The following is a 16,608-nucleotide window of genomic DNA, read 5'->3' on the forward strand; positions in this document are numbered from 1 at the left end:
CTGTGCAATAAGCAGCATATTACCTTTATATATGTAATTTTTAATTAAGGTGTTTCCTAATAATCTTAGATTTTTAACCAAACATTTCTGCACCCAGCAAGATGAATGGGCCTGCTGAGCTGTCTTCTTTCATGCCATGTCTTCACCCTGCTGGTCGAGACCGCGGCTCACCGGGCGTTGTCAGCGAGGCGGCGCTGCTGCCGGTGAGCCTGTCAATAAAAACTGAGACAGGCAGGCAGGGAGCAGCGTGCAGATAAAACAAACACGCCCTCCCTCCTTCTGCAAACCTCCTGCTGCACCACCGGGGGGGAGGAGGAGGCATGAATTATTCACCAACACACACTGAAGGCCTGTGAAGGTGGAAGCTCGGTGTGAAGCATCACTGGAGAATATTATACATGTGGAGGAGAACAATAATGCTGCAGACGTTTCTGTCCAGTATTCTAGTTTCTGAGAACAGCCACACAATGAAACTCAATCTGTTGGCTCCAATCTTTCACAGGTCTACGACTTTTATTGGAAAATGCATCACATGTGTCCAAAAAGGGAATATTTATGTGGTTGATCCTCTTGTGCAACTCCAGACTTGCTGAACATCAACATCGTGGCTGAATTCTGGGGAATAACACGGGTTCTTAGTTATTGAACAGTTGATCCAAAGCTGTCAGGATTTTGGGGTTTATCTGGACACTGTTTGGTGCCTTGAAAATATAATGAATGTCCTAGAAGCAAAGGTAAATATGGCCATGCAGTCTCAAGCCAGCACTCAGGGTGAACACCGTCAAACTCAGGGCTGCTGTCTGTCTGTCAGCAGCATCCACATGGGCTGGGATGGACATTTTACAAATGTGTAGTTTTGGTCGTTCTGTGATTTTTTTCAGGTCTGCTACCACCTGTTTTAGACGGCAAGGGCTCTGGAGACCTACCCCTATACATTGGAGTCATAATCTGACTCAGACATTAAAGGTTAGTCCTCTCTCATGTACATCTGGGTTGTCTTTCTTCAGAAAAAAAAAAAACTTGAAGATGAAAATACTTCAGAATCCACATTAGATTCCTCCAAGTAACTTATTGATAACACGGTCTCTAGATCTTCCCGTCTCAATCACTTCAGCCCGCCTCACCCGGGTCGTAGATTTGGCAGCAGAGGAAGAAAACAATTAACAGAGACAAAACACTCAGAATATAGATATATTTATTACAATTGGAATTCCAGGAGGAGACACACACAACGTTATCATAAAGCTCATGTAGTAAAACCCAAATTCCGCCCTTTCATGCTGGTTGTGAGCGTGTCTGCCGGTTTCATCCTTTGCTTCAGCTGGCCGCCCCTCACAGAGTGACTCGGGGTGAGGTCCACGCACACAGGTCTAATCTTCTCACAAGCAAAACAGATCCATATTCCAGTGTCAAACAGGTTCTTGATATATTTCTGCCAGATGTTTTAGGAGTTTACTAAGATAATGAAGAACAATAAAAAAGCTTTTACTAACCTTCTTGACTGGTACCCCCATAAACCCCATGTGACTCCCACTTTGCCCAGTATCCTACAAGACGGTCGAGTGAATTTATAGATTTCAGTAAGTCTGCAAACCCCCATCCCATGTCGAGTCCAGGCCACACAGTTTAGTAATTAGAACTTAGGTAATGATTACTGCTTTAAGAAAAAGACATGATTAATAGAAAAAATTATTGTATATTTCCATAATGTTATCCAGCTCATTTTTAATTTTGTTCAAGGTACCAGTGGTTTTTCTCTGACTGTAAGCTGACAGGAAATGGGTTTGAGAGAGAAGACGTGATAAACAGGGGACGCAAACCCTGGATGGCTACGTCAGGGTCTGAGGCCTTCAAACAAGGGTCATGTTCTCCAACCCTGCCCCACCACGCCTCGGTCATTTTATCATCAGTATGCGGCCATCAGCGCTGAGAGGTTAGAGGAAGCCACTCGGGAACAGAGCAGGTCCACCTCTGGCATAATTCTAGGAAGGTGAGAATCACTACCAGCTCTGCTAAAGAGTTCCTGTCAGAGCCCACCCCGACGGCTTCTTAAAGACACACCTTTATCCCTGGTTTAATGGGAATGCAGCCCCCAGACACGGTCATGAGAGTGAAATCTGGGCCATCCAGTGCTTAGAGAAGCCTGGCACACAGTGTTTGGCAAAGGTACTGCACGGTGTCCCCAAGAACCCCGGCTGTCTGCAAGTCCTGATGGACTTTTAGAGACGGGAGAACTTTTAAACACGAAACGGCCCTTCCTTAAGGCCAACCATTATAAACGCTGATGATGAGCCCAGATATGATGTGGAGCTGCTGGGTGGTCTGCCTCAGCTGACAGAAAATGCTCCTCAAGGTTTTTCTGTCCAGCTTCAGCTTGGACGGCTCTGTACTGGGCTGAGATCAGGTCTGCTGTTTACCTGGACTTCATCGCACCAGGTGATGCTTCATGTTCCATTCAATAAGCAGTTCTGCTCCATGACCGCTCTAAGGCTCCAAGCTTTTAATTTTAAAGATTTTCTCCCTTTAGTGGCGGCTGAGTATAAGGAAGGTGGCTTGGTGCTTTGTGAGCGATATTCTAGGCTGTGTTAAGTATGCTTGCTTAGTGCATACATGCCAGCAGTGTTAGGGGACAATGTCCATAAAACTCCTCTGTTCTTTGGCAGGAAATGGGTAAAAATCGTATTTTTGTTTGTTAAAACAAAGTTTCTGAGTTATCGTTGTAGTTGACTGTTTTCATTCATATTTTATCCTAACATGTTAAAATTCGGTGGACCTTGTCTGTCATGAAATGAGCACTTATTAAATGGTTGGTTCCACATTAATCTTATTGTACTTTTTACTTCATCTGCTAGTTTAACGTGTTATTTTCTTTTAGCAATACATTCAGTTAGGAACCTTAACCCCTGAAGGTCAGGTTGCAGCCAAAATAGATGAAACATTCTTAGCTGCTGACTTGCATTCATAGAAAAATTAAACAAAATACACAAAATTCTGCCTGAAAATCTTTGCTGCATAAACACAGAAGTTGCTGCAGGTATTAATGTTTAGTCTGATTAGTTGTTGCATTAAAAGTCTGCAGACTTTTGTCTGGCAGTGAATGTTTAGGTATCACAGCTGATCAGTTGAGGAACAACTTGAACATCAGTTATTGTCTCTTTATGCTTCAGCTTCAGCTGAACATCTCGCTGCTTTCATTATTACAGATCACATCAAAAATAGATTCTAGAAGTTGGAACCAAGTCTGGATCCTGACTTTACAACCAGCAGTGAAGCAACATGACATGAAATCAGCTCAGGTCCACTAAGAGACCATATCTGTTGTCTCATGTGTGTCTGAACTCAACAAAACGGGTCCAAACCAGAACCGGATCAAAGAACTGGATCCACTTTTTCAACCTGGGCAATCATTTGACATTTTATTACTGAGTTTGCAGTCTTTGCTGCTAAAAGAAACAAGGAGGTAAAAACAGCAAACATTCTGGTGCTGATCAGCTGGTTTAGAAAATAATGCTGAGAAATGAACAAACCCAACAGAACCAGAACATCAATTCTGAAGAAAAACAAGTGCTGACAATCTCTGACTATTGATTTCTGAGCAGTTTAGACATAAAACAACAACCATCAAGAAAATAATCTGCTGGAGATTTAAAAACCAGAATCAAACTCACTGAACCTTCAGTGGATTCTGTCTATTTGAGTTTACAGAACTCAGCAGAACCTCCAATCATCCAAACATTAACTCCAGCATGTAGCGGCTGAGTGAAGGTGGTCTGGACTCTGTGGAGGAGAGTCATGGTTTCAGAGACGCTGTAGAAGGACAGAATACCTGCTCTGTGATCCAGGTACACTCCTACTCTGGAGGAACCAGGACCTGAGATGTAGGTCAAGATGTTGTTGTGATAAAATCTATAACCTTCTTGGGAACAATCTAAAGCCCAAGATTTGTCATTAGCTCCAAATCCACATTTATTCCCTCCTCCTGCTCTGCTGATATTCTTGTATGCGACTGCTACATCAACTCTCTTTCTCCTCTCCACCTCCCAGTAACAACGTCCAGTCAGACTCTCTCTACTCAGAACCTGATAATAACCAGTGAATCTGTCTGGATGACTAGAATAAGACTGAGGTTTATTCATCCTTGTCACCTTCCTGTTCCCCTTTGATAGTAACAGAAGACTGTTTGCTGTGTTTGGATCCAGTGTGATTTCACATGAATATCTCAAGAATCCAGCTCTGCTCTTTGGTTCTGGTTCTGACAGTGAAACATCCACCTCAGTGAGTCTCAGTGAGATGTTTGTCCATGCGTCTCTCAGGATGTCCTGTAGTTGATCTCTGAGCTCTGACACAGCTGCTGTCACATCCTCAAAGTAGCTCAGAGGACGGATCTTGATGCTGGATGAGTGTGTAGACTCACTGAGTGCTGACAGTGAGGGGTAGTTGTGGAGAAACTGGTTGTGATCCTCTGTGTCTGAGAGCTGCTTCAGCTCAGCGTCTTTCCTCTTCAGCTCAGTGATCTCCTGCTCCAGCTTCTCCTGAAGCTCTTTGACTCGACTCCCTTCAGTTTCCTGCTGGGATCTGATCTGCTGCTTCACATCAGAGCTTCTTTTCTGGATGAGACGGATCAGCTGAGTGAAGATCTTCTCACTGTCCTCCACTGTTTTATCAGCAGAGTGCTTGATGGCCTCCAGCTCCTGTTGAAGCAGCTTCACATCTTTCTCTCTGTTCCTGGATTCTCTGCTGGATGTTTTCTCGTCTCACCTCCAGCTCTCTCTGCCTCTCAGTCCTTTCTGCTGCAGCTGACACTGTGTCGTGGCCTTTATGTTCATCCACTAGAGCAGAGACTAACAGATACACTTCTGATCAGTACGACAGAACATCTTCATCACCTCATCATGACGAGAGCAGATGTTCTCCTGGAGGTTCTTGGAGGGCTCCACCAGCTTGTGTTTCTTAAATGCAGCTGAATCATAATGAGGCTGAAGGTGTTTCTCACAGAAAGAGGCCAGACAGAATAAACAGGACTTGATGGCTTTCAGTTTTCTTCCAGAGCAGAAATCACAGGCCACATCTTCAGGTCCAGCATAGCAGAGATCAGCAGGAGCAGCTTGGAGTCCAGTCTTCTTCAGCTGCTCCACTAAAGCTGCTAACATGGTGTTTTTCTTCAGAACGGGCCTCGGTGTGAAGGTCTCCCTGCACTGAGGGCAGCTGTGGATTCCTTTGTGATCCTCTTCATCCCAGAAGTTTTTAATACACTTCATACAGTAGCTGTGTCCACAGGGAATAGTCACCGGATCCTTCAGTAGATCCAGACAGATCGAACAGGAGAAGGTTTCTCGGTCCAGCTGGTTCTGCTCCATTTCTCCTCTCGGTCACAGTGACTGTGTGAGTTTCATTTCCTGAAAACAGCAACAGCTCTGAGCTCTGATCTACGAATCACGTGTCAGAGCAGAGAGGCTGCAGCCAATCAGCTTTCAGCTCCAGCAGATGTTGCTCCACCAGCTTCAAGGTGTGTCTGAGAGCAGGAAGAACAGGGAGGGTTATCAGGTTTTACAGCCTGCAGAATAAGGAGCAGGGCCTCATTTATACAACATTGTAGGGAATCTATACTAAAAGTGTACGTACTCCAAGAAATAAACTGTTTCTGTGACTTATTTTCTTACGCATTTTATTTTGAAAGGTTCGTCTTCCGGCACAAACATCCGGTCATGAGAGGTTTTGGTTGAACTTTCCTGTAAATCTCAGCTGAAATATTGTGGGAAGTTTCTGTTTTCCTGGCGAGCTCTGTAGGAAATCTTTCTTTCTTTGCTCCCATCAAAACTAATCAGTTTTAATCCGTTTAAAGCTCAACAGACGCTGATTTAGATGCTGCAACGGCGACATCTGGTGGACGCTTTGCATAATTACACCTAAAAAGAATTCAGCCGTTTAGAAAAAAAAAACTGTTTATTTAAACAACAAAAATACAAAATATATTACAGAATGAAATAAATAGTTTTTATAAGACAAAACAGATGTTTGCTGGTTTTCTGCTCAGTCTTCAGGACAGAACAACACTCCCGTCCCGTCTGGAAGAACAGAACCTGCTGAGGGCTCTGGGGCCCGTCCCGTCGGCGGTTCTAAGCCAAGGGCCCGGCGGCGGGCTCGGGGATGTTGGTGGCGTGCATGTCCCGCGTCATGTTGGACTTCTCTTTGAGTTTGGCCTGCAGCAGCGTGTGCTGGACCACGCCTATCCTCACGTCCATCTGGACCATCTCCTGCTTCAGCTTGGTGAGGCTCTGTTTGATTTTCACCAGCGGGGCTGGAGAGGAGAGATGGGAACACAGACAGAGGAGGGATGTCAGACACGCTGGGGGCAAAAACAAGGACTCCTCTAGAAGTCTGCTTCACCTCCATCACACATGCCGCAGTGACATTTTCTGGCCTAGATCATTTTTCCATGTCTGGCTTCTAAACTGAACGAGTCTTCTGGACGTTTCTTAAACAGATCCCCAGGGTCCGTCTCCCAGGGATCTCTGTTTCTGGTCCTCATGGACCGATGTCCAGCAACGCTTACATCTGTCTCTTCCTCATCACACATGAAACAAATAACCGGGCCCCTAGCAGGACTCTGCAGTATGTGTCTGCATGCTGAGGAGGTGATTCAGCCACTTGGTTCAGGTGTAGGTAGCACTGTTGCCTTGCAGCACGGAAATAAGTGAATAAATACAAATAATAACAACAATGAATGAAAACCATCAACATCAAAGATTAAAAGTACAAAATCACACAGTTTGCACACAATAACTCTATACAAAAGCTACATTCATGCTTTATACAAAAAGTTAATAAAATAACTATAAACCAAAGCTATAAAACTACCTTTATCCAACTAGATTTAAAACTGTGGATAAAAAGGAGTCATTTTACAGACGTCTATGGTGCTTTTTACCACAGCCACTAGAGATGGAAACTATGCCTCAACTCAACCTCAGCTCTCCTGCTACAGCTGTACTTTCCTAGATCTGCAAAGCAAAGTTTCTATGGTTCTGTTACTACCATTTATAGCAACATTCAACAATTTCCCCATGGGATTATTAAAGTATTTCTGATTCTGAAATGAGAATCGCTTTATGTTTCAATCTACTTTAGCTTTTCCATTTTAAGACTTAATGATAGTAACTGATTTTAATATGACTATATTAAAGGGTTTTCTTCTGTTTTGTGGTGCCCACAGGGGGCCAAAGGACCCTTGTTGTTTATTGCTGAATGGACCAATCAGGTCTAAAGGATGGATGGACGGATTTAGGTGTGTTAGACCAGAGAGACATCTTTAAGGTGCAGTCCTCTTGAGCTGGAAGTAGAGGCCCCTTTTAGAGCCATGAATCCCTTCTCCAGGAGAAAGCGGTTCATGCAAATGGAGTCTTTGCAAAAAGAAAAAAAACAAACAAACAAAAATAACTCTACATGTTTGGAAACATGACCATCAAAGCTTAATAAAAAAATAATAAATGTTAATGCCGAGCGTGCAGCAAGATCCAGCCAACTGTTGTCATATTTTTCTCTCAGAATCAGTCATCAAGATACAGAAATGGTGGAAATCATGATTTGACTGTAAAGAGTTTAATAAATAAATAGGAAATAAACTCACAGATGAGCTAAAAGTGAAGGTTTGAGTTACAGCTAAAAAAACTGTTTGGAGGAGAAAAGAGGAAACAGCATTTATATAATTGAAAAAGGTATCATTGTAAAATATTATAAGAAATATAATAGAAGAAACAACAAATAAATCAGGATTGGCAAGTTTAATGTTTGTTATATGGAACAGGAGCAACAGTTTGACCTGCAGTAGATATGAAAGAGAAAGGAGGAGGAGAGTGGACTTTGATGGAGGTTTCAGGAACAGACTGGGAGGCAGATGGTCCAATAAACACCAAGAAAGCATTTTACTTGTTATTTTAAGCGAAACGGATGAAATAAATAAAGTAAAAAAAATAATCAAGTGCTGTTGCGCCACTAGTGTACAGCAGGTGGCGGTATGCAGCTTCACGTTCTTGCAATCCGTCAGTAAAAACGAGAAGAAGAAGAAGAAGAAGAAGAAGAAGAAGACCGTGTAGCTTCGCCACCGCGTCACACTAAACGCAGTTTATCACCAGGATCGTATCTACACCATTTAGACTTTAAACGCAAATCTTTAATATATAAACACATCTAAACTTGGACTTAAATACCATGCTAGCAGCTAGCATTAGCCACATCTGCGGTTAGCTTTCGGTTGCCGTGGCAACGGGCAGCGCGAGCACCGAGGAGGCCGCGGAGCGACTGCCTGAGCGCCATTTAGCTGTTTTTATTGTCAGCGTTAGTATTTAGGTGATTAACGGATGGCCGAGGAGGGGAGACGCGGAGAGGAGGAGGACCGGGGGCCCGGGGCGGCTCACCGGGGCTTTGTGCTGATGGAGGAGCTTGTGGAGAAGCTGAAGCTGCTGAACTACGAGGAGGAAGTTCTGGTGAAACACAACATGAAGAGCCTGAGCAGGTGAGCCCCGGCGGGCCCCGAGAGGCCCTGCAAGGCCCTGGAGCTCCATGGAGAGCCGCTTTCTTTCTCCTCCGGGGGGGAAATGTGCAGCTTGGGGTGTAGAAGGGGGACAACATGGCGCCCTCGGTGTGTTCAAAGTGTGGAGCAAATCTTTCAGGTTTTCCCAGCAGGAGGTCTGGAGACACGGAGGCGTGAAGCAGGTTCCTCCTCAGGTCTGTCATTAAGATGGTTAGAAAGCTTTGGAGCCTGAGCCGATCCGCTAGGATCCAGTACCAGAACCGCCCAGATCCACTCCTCTCCTCAGACTCCTTGCAGCTTTGCAGCAGTCAGCAAAGCAGCAATCTGACTGAAGCTTGTTTCCTTTGCTGTAGAAGAAGTTGAACTGTTTGAGAAATGCTCAATAAATCAAGTTTGACTGACTGAGATCTAGTTTAAGGTGTGAATGAGGCCAGAAAAAGACCTTCCATTTATTCTGCTGCCCTCTGCTCATCTCACATTCTGACCTTAAACATGTGGAAAATGATCTGGATTCACTTTGATGGTGAATCTTTCTGCTTCTAATTTAAAATAATCTGTGTAGAACCCTGACAACGTGCCTCCTTTACACAGTGACCATGTAAACCAGGCAGAACTGAGAACCACGTGTTAAAATCTGCCCATAAACTGAAGCACTGCAGGGGAACGAGTTCCACCGACGGAGAACCAGAACACATGAAACATGTGAGGAACACGTTCTGATGCTGGCCTGAACTTTAGAACGTCTGCTAAAGAGAGAGCAGACGGTTGTGGACGCGTTGCCAGCGGCTCCATCCAGGAGCGTCAGAACGGTGCAAACAGGAAGGTTTAATGTGAGCTGAAGGAGACGTTTGTTTCCTCAGACGTTTAACGCTGCCTTTCTGCAGCTTTTGGTGAAGAAGGCCAACTGGATGTGGTTGGTGTGGATCAGGCCAGACATGAAGGGCTCAGAGCGTCAGTGTGGACCGGCTCCTTCTGCTCCTTTCCACACATCTGCTGCACGCCGCTCTCTTTGTTACACTTCTTCACAACAAGGAGAGCAAAGAGACTTTTTAGGTCTGTGTAGAGCCGTCAGAGCAGCTCACACTGACCTCAACTACAGAGTTCCTGCCAATCCTTAAAAAGCCTTAAAAGGCATTGAATTCTTCAGTATAAAACTAAGGCCTTAATTGGTATTTAAATGTCTTAAATAGGGCTGAACAATTAATCGCATTTTCAATATAATCGTGATTTAAAATAACGCAATTTCCAAATCGCAGAGGTCTGCAATTTTTGGTTATGTAACAATTAGGGAATTAGACACGTCCATTAGGTGTCAGTAAAATGTTTAAAGTGGGTTTGCTTCCATATGGAAGGGAAGACAGTTACAGCAGTGAGATAATCTAATTTTATTAGTTGTTTTAGAGTTTTTATAATCATACAAAGCATTAAGTACTGGTCAATGAGTTTAATACATAGACTTGCTTGTTGGTTGGACTTTGCACTTTATCTTCTACAAAGATTGATGTCTAATTAAATTAAAAGCTGTTCTCTTGAATAATATTCTGATCAATAGAAACATTAAAAGTTCATATTTAAAATAGTCCTTGTTAACAAACATCTTTATTTAGAGGCCATTTTTGTTGCTTACGGAGAAAAGTCAAAATTGCAATTTTGATTGAAATATATTGTAGGCAGAACGCAATCATTACTGCTCTGAGTTTAGATGCTGTGGGTCTTTTAGCAACTAATCCACATGGCGAGGAAACAAATTGATTTGTTGTTTGTATATATTTTGAAACACTTGATAAATTAAACTGGAAAAAAAATTGTATTAAATCACAATATTAAGAAAAAAAATCGCAATTAGATTATTTTACAAAATCGTTCAGCCCTAGTCTTAAATCAGTCATTCATAGGTCTTAAATTTGTTACCATGTCATAAATAGGATTTTAGTTTTGTAATCCATATCAAGCATTAAAATAACTACAACAGTTATTTATTTATTTTACCTACTGAACGGCTCGCTGTACCCTTTATTGGTTCTGTCCCAATAGAGAAACCAATAAAAACCATGTTGTGGACTTTGGGGAGATGCGCCACTTTTTATCTGGACAACATGGGGAAGTGTAAATTCGTCCAGCCAAGAGTTTTCTGCATGGCTAAAACCAGGACCAGGGAATGTGTATGAGGCAACGGTGTATTTTGTGCAAGGAGTCATTGAAGCTCGGCATGATGGGAATGAAGGCGGTGGAGTCACACATGTGAAGGTGAAACACAAAGCGTCCAAATCAAGTTACCCAGAAATAGCAGGTATGTCTCAGTTGTGTTCCTCCTCGTCTCTGCGATGCCTCCACAGCCGTCTCCGTCATCAACGACAGTGATGTTGGTCATCGCTGTGGCACAGCAACAAACCTCTGGACAATGTTTGGCGGTACCAAAGCAGAGGTGTTGTGGACTTTGAACACGGTGACGGCACAACTTATCACCAAATCCAACACGCTAAGAAGGCGATATAAAGACAAAATGGCAAAGTTGGAGGTGGAGGAGGAACTGAAGAAAGCCTGCAGTACCACGCCATGCTAACACACTGCAAAAAGGGAACTCAAGTAAGGAATATTTTCTTGACATTTTTGTATTTGTCCTTGATTTGAGCAAGTAAACAAGATTATTTGCCAATGGAATAAGATTTTTGCACTTAAAATAAGAACAATTCATCTCCATCATCTTATTTCAAGTGCAGGACATCTAAGTATCTTATTTTAGGGGTAAAAATACTCATCCCATTGGCAAATAGTCTTATTTAGCTGCTCAAATCGAGGAAAAATACACTAATTTCAATAAAATTTTACTTGCAAAAGGAGCTAGCACTGATTATGTTGTGGTTTTAAAAACTGATTTATTGTTTATTTTACTAGGGAACAAAACAAAGTTCATCAGTTCAGTTCAATAGTTGTTAAAAAATATATATCTGTCATTTATGTGCTTTTAGCTTTCTTCCTGTATGGAAAGTTTTTCAAAATTAGAAACATTCTACTGACCAGAAAGTAACGCTTTATGTTAAAATAAACATTTGGGTAAAGCAGTTTGTTGGTCTTAACTTTTTATTTCCAGTGGCGTTAAAAAGTGTAAAGTAGGAACCCTGAACTAAGTCAGGGATGGTTTCCAGCAGGTCTGCTAGAACGGTTGTGGGTTGAAATCCCAGCCCAGCTGGAAGGAAACGTGTTGAGCAGCTTGATGAAGCCTTCTGCTCTTCCTGCGCAGACATTACTTTGTCTCCAGTCCCTACCTGGCGTCCAACCCCGGCGAGCAGTTCTACATGTTCACCATCATCGCTGCCTGGCTCATCAACGTGGCGGGGCGGCCGTTCACAGAGCCCCAGGAGTACGACGAGCCCAACGCCACCGTGTCCAACATCCTGGCAGAACTCAGGGCCTTGGTGAGTCCATCATGCTGGAGCCGGAACGGCGCTGAGTTGCTGCAGCAGCGGCCATTTAAAGCCATCGCTGTGGTTTCTGTCTCTGCTTCTTAGCTGAAACGCTCCAGCTGGGGGTTTCTCACCTTTTTCAGCAAACGTCTGCTTTTTATCTGCTGCAGTAAATCTGCTGAATAAGTTTGCAGTGACGGTGAATGAGCTGCTGAATGGATGAAAGTGTTGAAAGAGAAGCAGCAGAGATGTAGGGATGGTCTCTCCCGTCTCTGTCAGGGTGTCCAGGTGGACTTTCCTCCCTCCAGACTGAAGTCGGGCTCAGGTGAGCACGTCTGCCTGGTGCTGGACCACCTGGCTGAGGAGGCGCTGAAGAGGAGAGGCTTCACCTTCACCAGGTTCTCCCACATTTCTTCCTCCCTGCGTGTTAGCGGCCGCTAGCAGAGCAGCTTGTTGATGCGGCCCGTTTCCTCCCTCAGACCCAAGTACCCTGCAGAAAAGCCGGAGGAAGACGGCGTGATGGACGACGACGCAGAGCTGACGCTCAGCAGAGTGGAGGAGGAGATGATTGTAGGGGCCTCGCTGGAGAACTTCACGCTTCTGATCAATGGAGGCCAAGCAGCCGCTGATGCAGCTGCTGCTAGAAGGTTCTCAGGGGTTCTGCTGGTTCTGATGCTTGTTGGCTTTTCATGTGACCCCAGGAGGAAGCTGACCATGAGGAGGAGGAGGAGGAGGAGGAGAACATGATGGACCTGGAGGCTCTGAAGCTACCGAGCTCTCACGCGGTGAGATTTGGTCCCGGCTGCTGGCAGAGATCGCAGCTTTGCTTTCAGTCAGGAAGTGAAACAGATTCTGTGTTCTGGCAGCAATCAGAACCGAGCTCCAAGCCGGACCGGATCCTGGAGTCCACTGTGGACGCTGCAGAGTGGAGGCTGGAGGTGGAGAGGGTCCTGCCGCAGCTCAGAGTCACCATCAGGACCGACAACAAGGCCAGAGCTCACCTTCAGCGCCTGAAGCTTAGCGGCTGGCTTCTGTGGCCAGCTTGGTTCTGACCGTGTTCTGCTCCTCCAGGACTGGAGGATCCATCTGGACCAGATGCACCAACACAGAGACGGGATCACGTCATCGCTCAGAGACACCAGGGTGAGTTCACCTGAACACGGTGGCCACCACAGCAGGAGCCAGCCATGGCTCGGTTCTGCTCAGTCCAACCGGGTCACTGCTTCAGCTGCAGAGACTCCGCTTTGCCTCTCTGTTGGTTCTGGTCCGGACCGTCGGTCTGTTGGTCCCTGCTGGTTTTCACTGAGTAACTGGGAGCCAGAAATCTGCCGGGAACAACGAGCCTCCTTAGACTTCAGGGATGAAGCGGCGCTGTTGACCCGCAGCAGAACCTTTTCACAGAACCCGTCTTAAACTGGACCTTTGTCTGCTCTCCGTTCACAGCGTCCCTCTGAGACCAGATCAAGCTCTCTGATGTCAGCAGTTAAAGGAGGAAAGGACCTCATGAGTCCTAAAGCCTTCATCCTTCTGCAGCAAATGCGTCTGAGAAAAGCTGCTTTCCACACTTTAGCCTCCCACAACCTGGAGGCACTTTTCTTCATTATTGCTGCAAAGAACTCGTTTCCTGAATGCTGATTAGAACAAAATGCAAAACTGAAGAAAAGCTTTGGAGAGGAACTTTGATGTTTTCTCACATTTTCTCACATTTTCTTCACTTCTAACTCTTGATGCACATTGACCAATAAAATGTTGTTGCTAACGTCTTCGCTGACCAATAAGAATGCGTCTTTGTTGACCAATAGGAATGCGTCTTTGTTGACAAATAGGAATGTGTCTTCGCTGACCAATAGGAATGCGACTTTGTTGACCAATAGGAATGTGTCTTTGTTGACCAATAGGAATGCGTCTTAGCTGACCAATAGGAATGCCTCTTTGTTGACCAATGGGAATGCGTCTTCGCTGACCAATAGGAATGCATCTTTGTTGACCAATAGGAATGCGTCTTCGCTGACCAATAGGAATGCGTCTTCGCTGACCAATAGGAATGCGTCTTCGCTGACCAATAGGAATGCGTCTTTGTTGAACAATAGGAATGCGTCTTTGTTGACCAATAGGAATGTGTCTTCGCTGACCAATAGGAATGCGTCTTCGTTGACAAATAGGAATGTGTCTTCGCTGACCAATAAGAATGCGTCTTTGTTGACCAATAGGAATGTGTCTTTGTTGACCAATAGGAATGCGTCTTTGTTGACCAATAGGAATGCATCTTCGCTGACCAATAGGAATGCGTCTTCGCTGACCAATAGGAATGTGTCTTTGTTGACCAATAGGAATGTGTCTTTGTTGACCAATAGGAATGCGTCTTCGCTGACCAATAGGAATGCCTCTTCGCTGACCAATAGGAATGCATCTTCGCTGACCAATAGGAATGCGTCTTTGTTGACAAATAGGAAAGTGTCTTTGTTGAACAATAGGAATGCGTCTTCGCTGACCAATAGGAATGCGTCCTCGCTGACCAATAGGAATGCATCTTCGCTGACCAATAGGAATGCGTCTTTGTTGACCAATAGGAATGCGTCTTCGTTGACCAATAGGAATGTGTTTTTGTTGACCAATAGGAATGCGTCTTTGTTGACCAATAGGAATGCGTCTTTGCTGACCAATAGGAATGCGTCTTCACTCTTCAGAGGAAATTTGCCCCAAAGGTGAAGACACTGTGATCTGAAAAACATACTTAGAAAAATTTAATTACAAAGTATACAATTTTAAATAAAATTGAAAAAATAAAAAAATAAAATATTTTTATGTTGATCAAAAGGTAAAATATAAAATCTGTAAAAAAAATTAAATAAAATTTGGGTATGAAATTTGAGTATGAAATAGAAAATAGAAAAAATAAAATATTTTTATCTGTTGATCAAAAGGTAAAATATAAAATCTGTAAAATGAAATAAAATTTGAGTATGAAAAAGTTTTATTTTTTATATAAAATCTTAGAAAACATGAAAGTCGCCCTAGAAGTGAAGAAAATGTGATCTGAAAAACATTGTTAGAAAAAATAAAATTAGAAAGTATGAAATTGAAAAGAAAATAAGAAAACAGAATTTTTTTGTTGATCAAAAAGGAAAATATAAAATCTGTAAAAAAAAAAAAGAAATTAAATTTGAAAGAATATGGGGGAAAAAAGAAGAATATTTGTTATATAAAATCAGAGAAAACATGAAATTTACCCTGAAAACCTTTTTTGATTAAGACATTTTTCAAAGTTTAAAATCTGGGCTGCATTTTTTTTCTAATTTCCTTTTCCAAACCGTGTTGTTTGTAACAATAAAGGAATGAAATAGTCTCCACAGCAGAAGCTCTTCAGCTGCAGTCTCAGCAGAGATCTCCTCCACAGACCGCCTGTTTTAACCTCAAACATCTTCTGCTGCTTCCAGGGTTCCTAGCCTCAAACTTGTGTCACGTCTCCCTCCGCAGCAACAAGTCCTGGAAAACCTGAACACCAAGGCGGCTGATTGTGGTCCAGAAATGTTCTGATTGAACCTACTTTCATCTCCACATGTATCATCTGGACATGAAAGCTTGGGCCTTGTAGTCGTTTCTCCAGCTGCTGGAGGACTCAGCGCTTCTCTCTCTCTGGACGTCCTTTGTTCTGTCCACCATGTTCATGTCCTCTCTGTGTCCGCAGAGCTACCTGGACAAGCTTCAGGAAGACATGGGGAAGACTCTGGAGAAGGTGGGCAGCAGAGAGAAGTACATCAACAAGCAGCTGGAGCAACTGATCCAGGAGTACCGCAGCGCTCAGGCCAAACTCAGCCAGGTGAACCAAGCTCACGCCTCCAACAGCCAAAACATGTGCAGCTTTAAAAGCTTTCTCCTGGAATAACTGCATCAACGTGTCCTCCATCAGGCCAAGGAGCGCTACAAGCAGGCGAGCGGAGGAGTGACGGAGAGAAGCAGAGTCCTGGCTGAGGTCAGCCAACACATCATCATCATCATCATCATCATCTTCTCTGCTGCAGCTCCAGCAAACATTGACACCAATTCTTCTATTTGTTTCAGATCAGCGAGGAGCTGGAGAAGGTGAAGCAGGAGATGGAGGACAAGGGCAGCAGCATGTGTGATGGAGGTGAAGCAGACTTCTAGAGGAGTCCTTGTTTTTGCCCCCAGCGTGTCTGACATCCCTCCTCTGTCTGTGTTCCCATCTCTCCTCTCCAGCCCCGCTGGTGAAAATCAAACAGAGCCTCACCAAGCTGAAGCAGGAGATGGTCCAGATGGACGTGAGGATAGGCGTGGTCCAGCACACGCTGCTGCAGGCCAAACTCAAAGAGAAGTCCAACATGACGCGGGACATGCACGCCACCAACATCCCCGAGCCCGCCGCCGGGCCCTTGGCTTAGAACCGCCGACGGGACGGGCCCCAGAGCCCTCAGCAGGTTCTGTTCTTCCAGACGGGACGGGAGTGTTGTTCTGTCCTGAAGACTGAGCAGAAACCCAGCAAACATCTGTTTTGTCTTAGAAAAACTATTTATTTCATTCTGTAATATATTTTGTGTTTTTGTTGTTTAAATAAACAGATTTTTTTCTAAACGGCTGAATTCTTTTTAGGTGTAATTACGCAAACCGTCCACCAGATGTCGCCGTTGCAGCATCTAAATCAGCGTCTGTTGAGCT

General features: G+C 44.2%; 1 protein-coding gene and 1 pseudogene across 3 annotated transcripts; one reads left to right on the forward strand and one right to left on the reverse strand.

Annotated features, from left to right (window-relative positions):
* Positions 1-4,641: 4,641 nt before the first annotated feature.
* On the reverse strand, positions 4,642-5,336 carry LOC118560367 (annotated as a pseudogene).
* A 2,715-nt stretch (positions 5,337-8,051) lies between these two features.
* Positions 8,052-16,393, forward strand: LOC118560366 (intraflagellar transport protein 57 homolog). 3 transcript variants are annotated; one of them, XM_036131331.1, is made up of 11 exons: positions 8,052-8,512; positions 11,772-11,946; positions 12,214-12,332; positions 12,414-12,504; positions 12,636-12,719; positions 12,801-12,923; positions 13,006-13,077; positions 15,623-15,754; positions 15,845-15,907; positions 15,997-16,063; positions 16,153-16,393. In XM_036131331.1, exons 1-11 carry the CDS (start codon positions 8,358-8,360, stop codon positions 16,332-16,334), a joined length of 1,263 nt encoding a protein of 420 aa, XP_035987224.1. In that variant the 5' UTR covers positions 8,052-8,357; the 3' UTR covers positions 16,335-16,393. The 3 variants fall into 3 exon arrangements, with proteins under 3 accessions (XP_035987224.1, XP_035987226.1, XP_035987225.1); XM_036131332.1 differs by lacking the exon at positions 8,052-8,512 and adding an exon at positions 10,345-11,116; XM_036131333.1 differs by lacking the exons at positions 12,214-12,332; positions 12,414-12,504.
* The last annotated feature ends 215 nt before the right edge of the window (positions 16,394-16,608 follow it).

Source organism: Fundulus heteroclitus, unplaced genomic scaffold (genome assembly GCF_011125445.2).
Source record: "Fundulus heteroclitus isolate FHET01 unplaced genomic scaffold, MU-UCD_Fhet_4.1 scaffold_42, whole genome shotgun sequence".
In the NCBI taxonomy this organism is placed as follows: Eukaryota; Metazoa; Chordata; class Actinopteri; order Cyprinodontiformes; family Fundulidae; genus Fundulus; species Fundulus heteroclitus.

Coding starts and splice junctions, on each gene's coding strand:
- LOC118560366 (XM_036131331.1), top strand. CDS start 8,358: ATGGCCGAGGAGGGGAGACGCGGAGAGGAGGAGGACCGGGGGCCCGGG. Junction 15,755..15,844: donor CTCAGGCCAAACTCAGCCAG/GTGAACCAAGCT, acceptor GTCCTCCATCAG/GCCAAGGAGCGCTACAAGCA. Junction 15,908..15,996: donor GAAGCAGAGTCCTGGCTGAG/GTCAGCCAACAC, acceptor TATTTGTTTCAG/ATCAGCGAGGAGCTGGAGAA.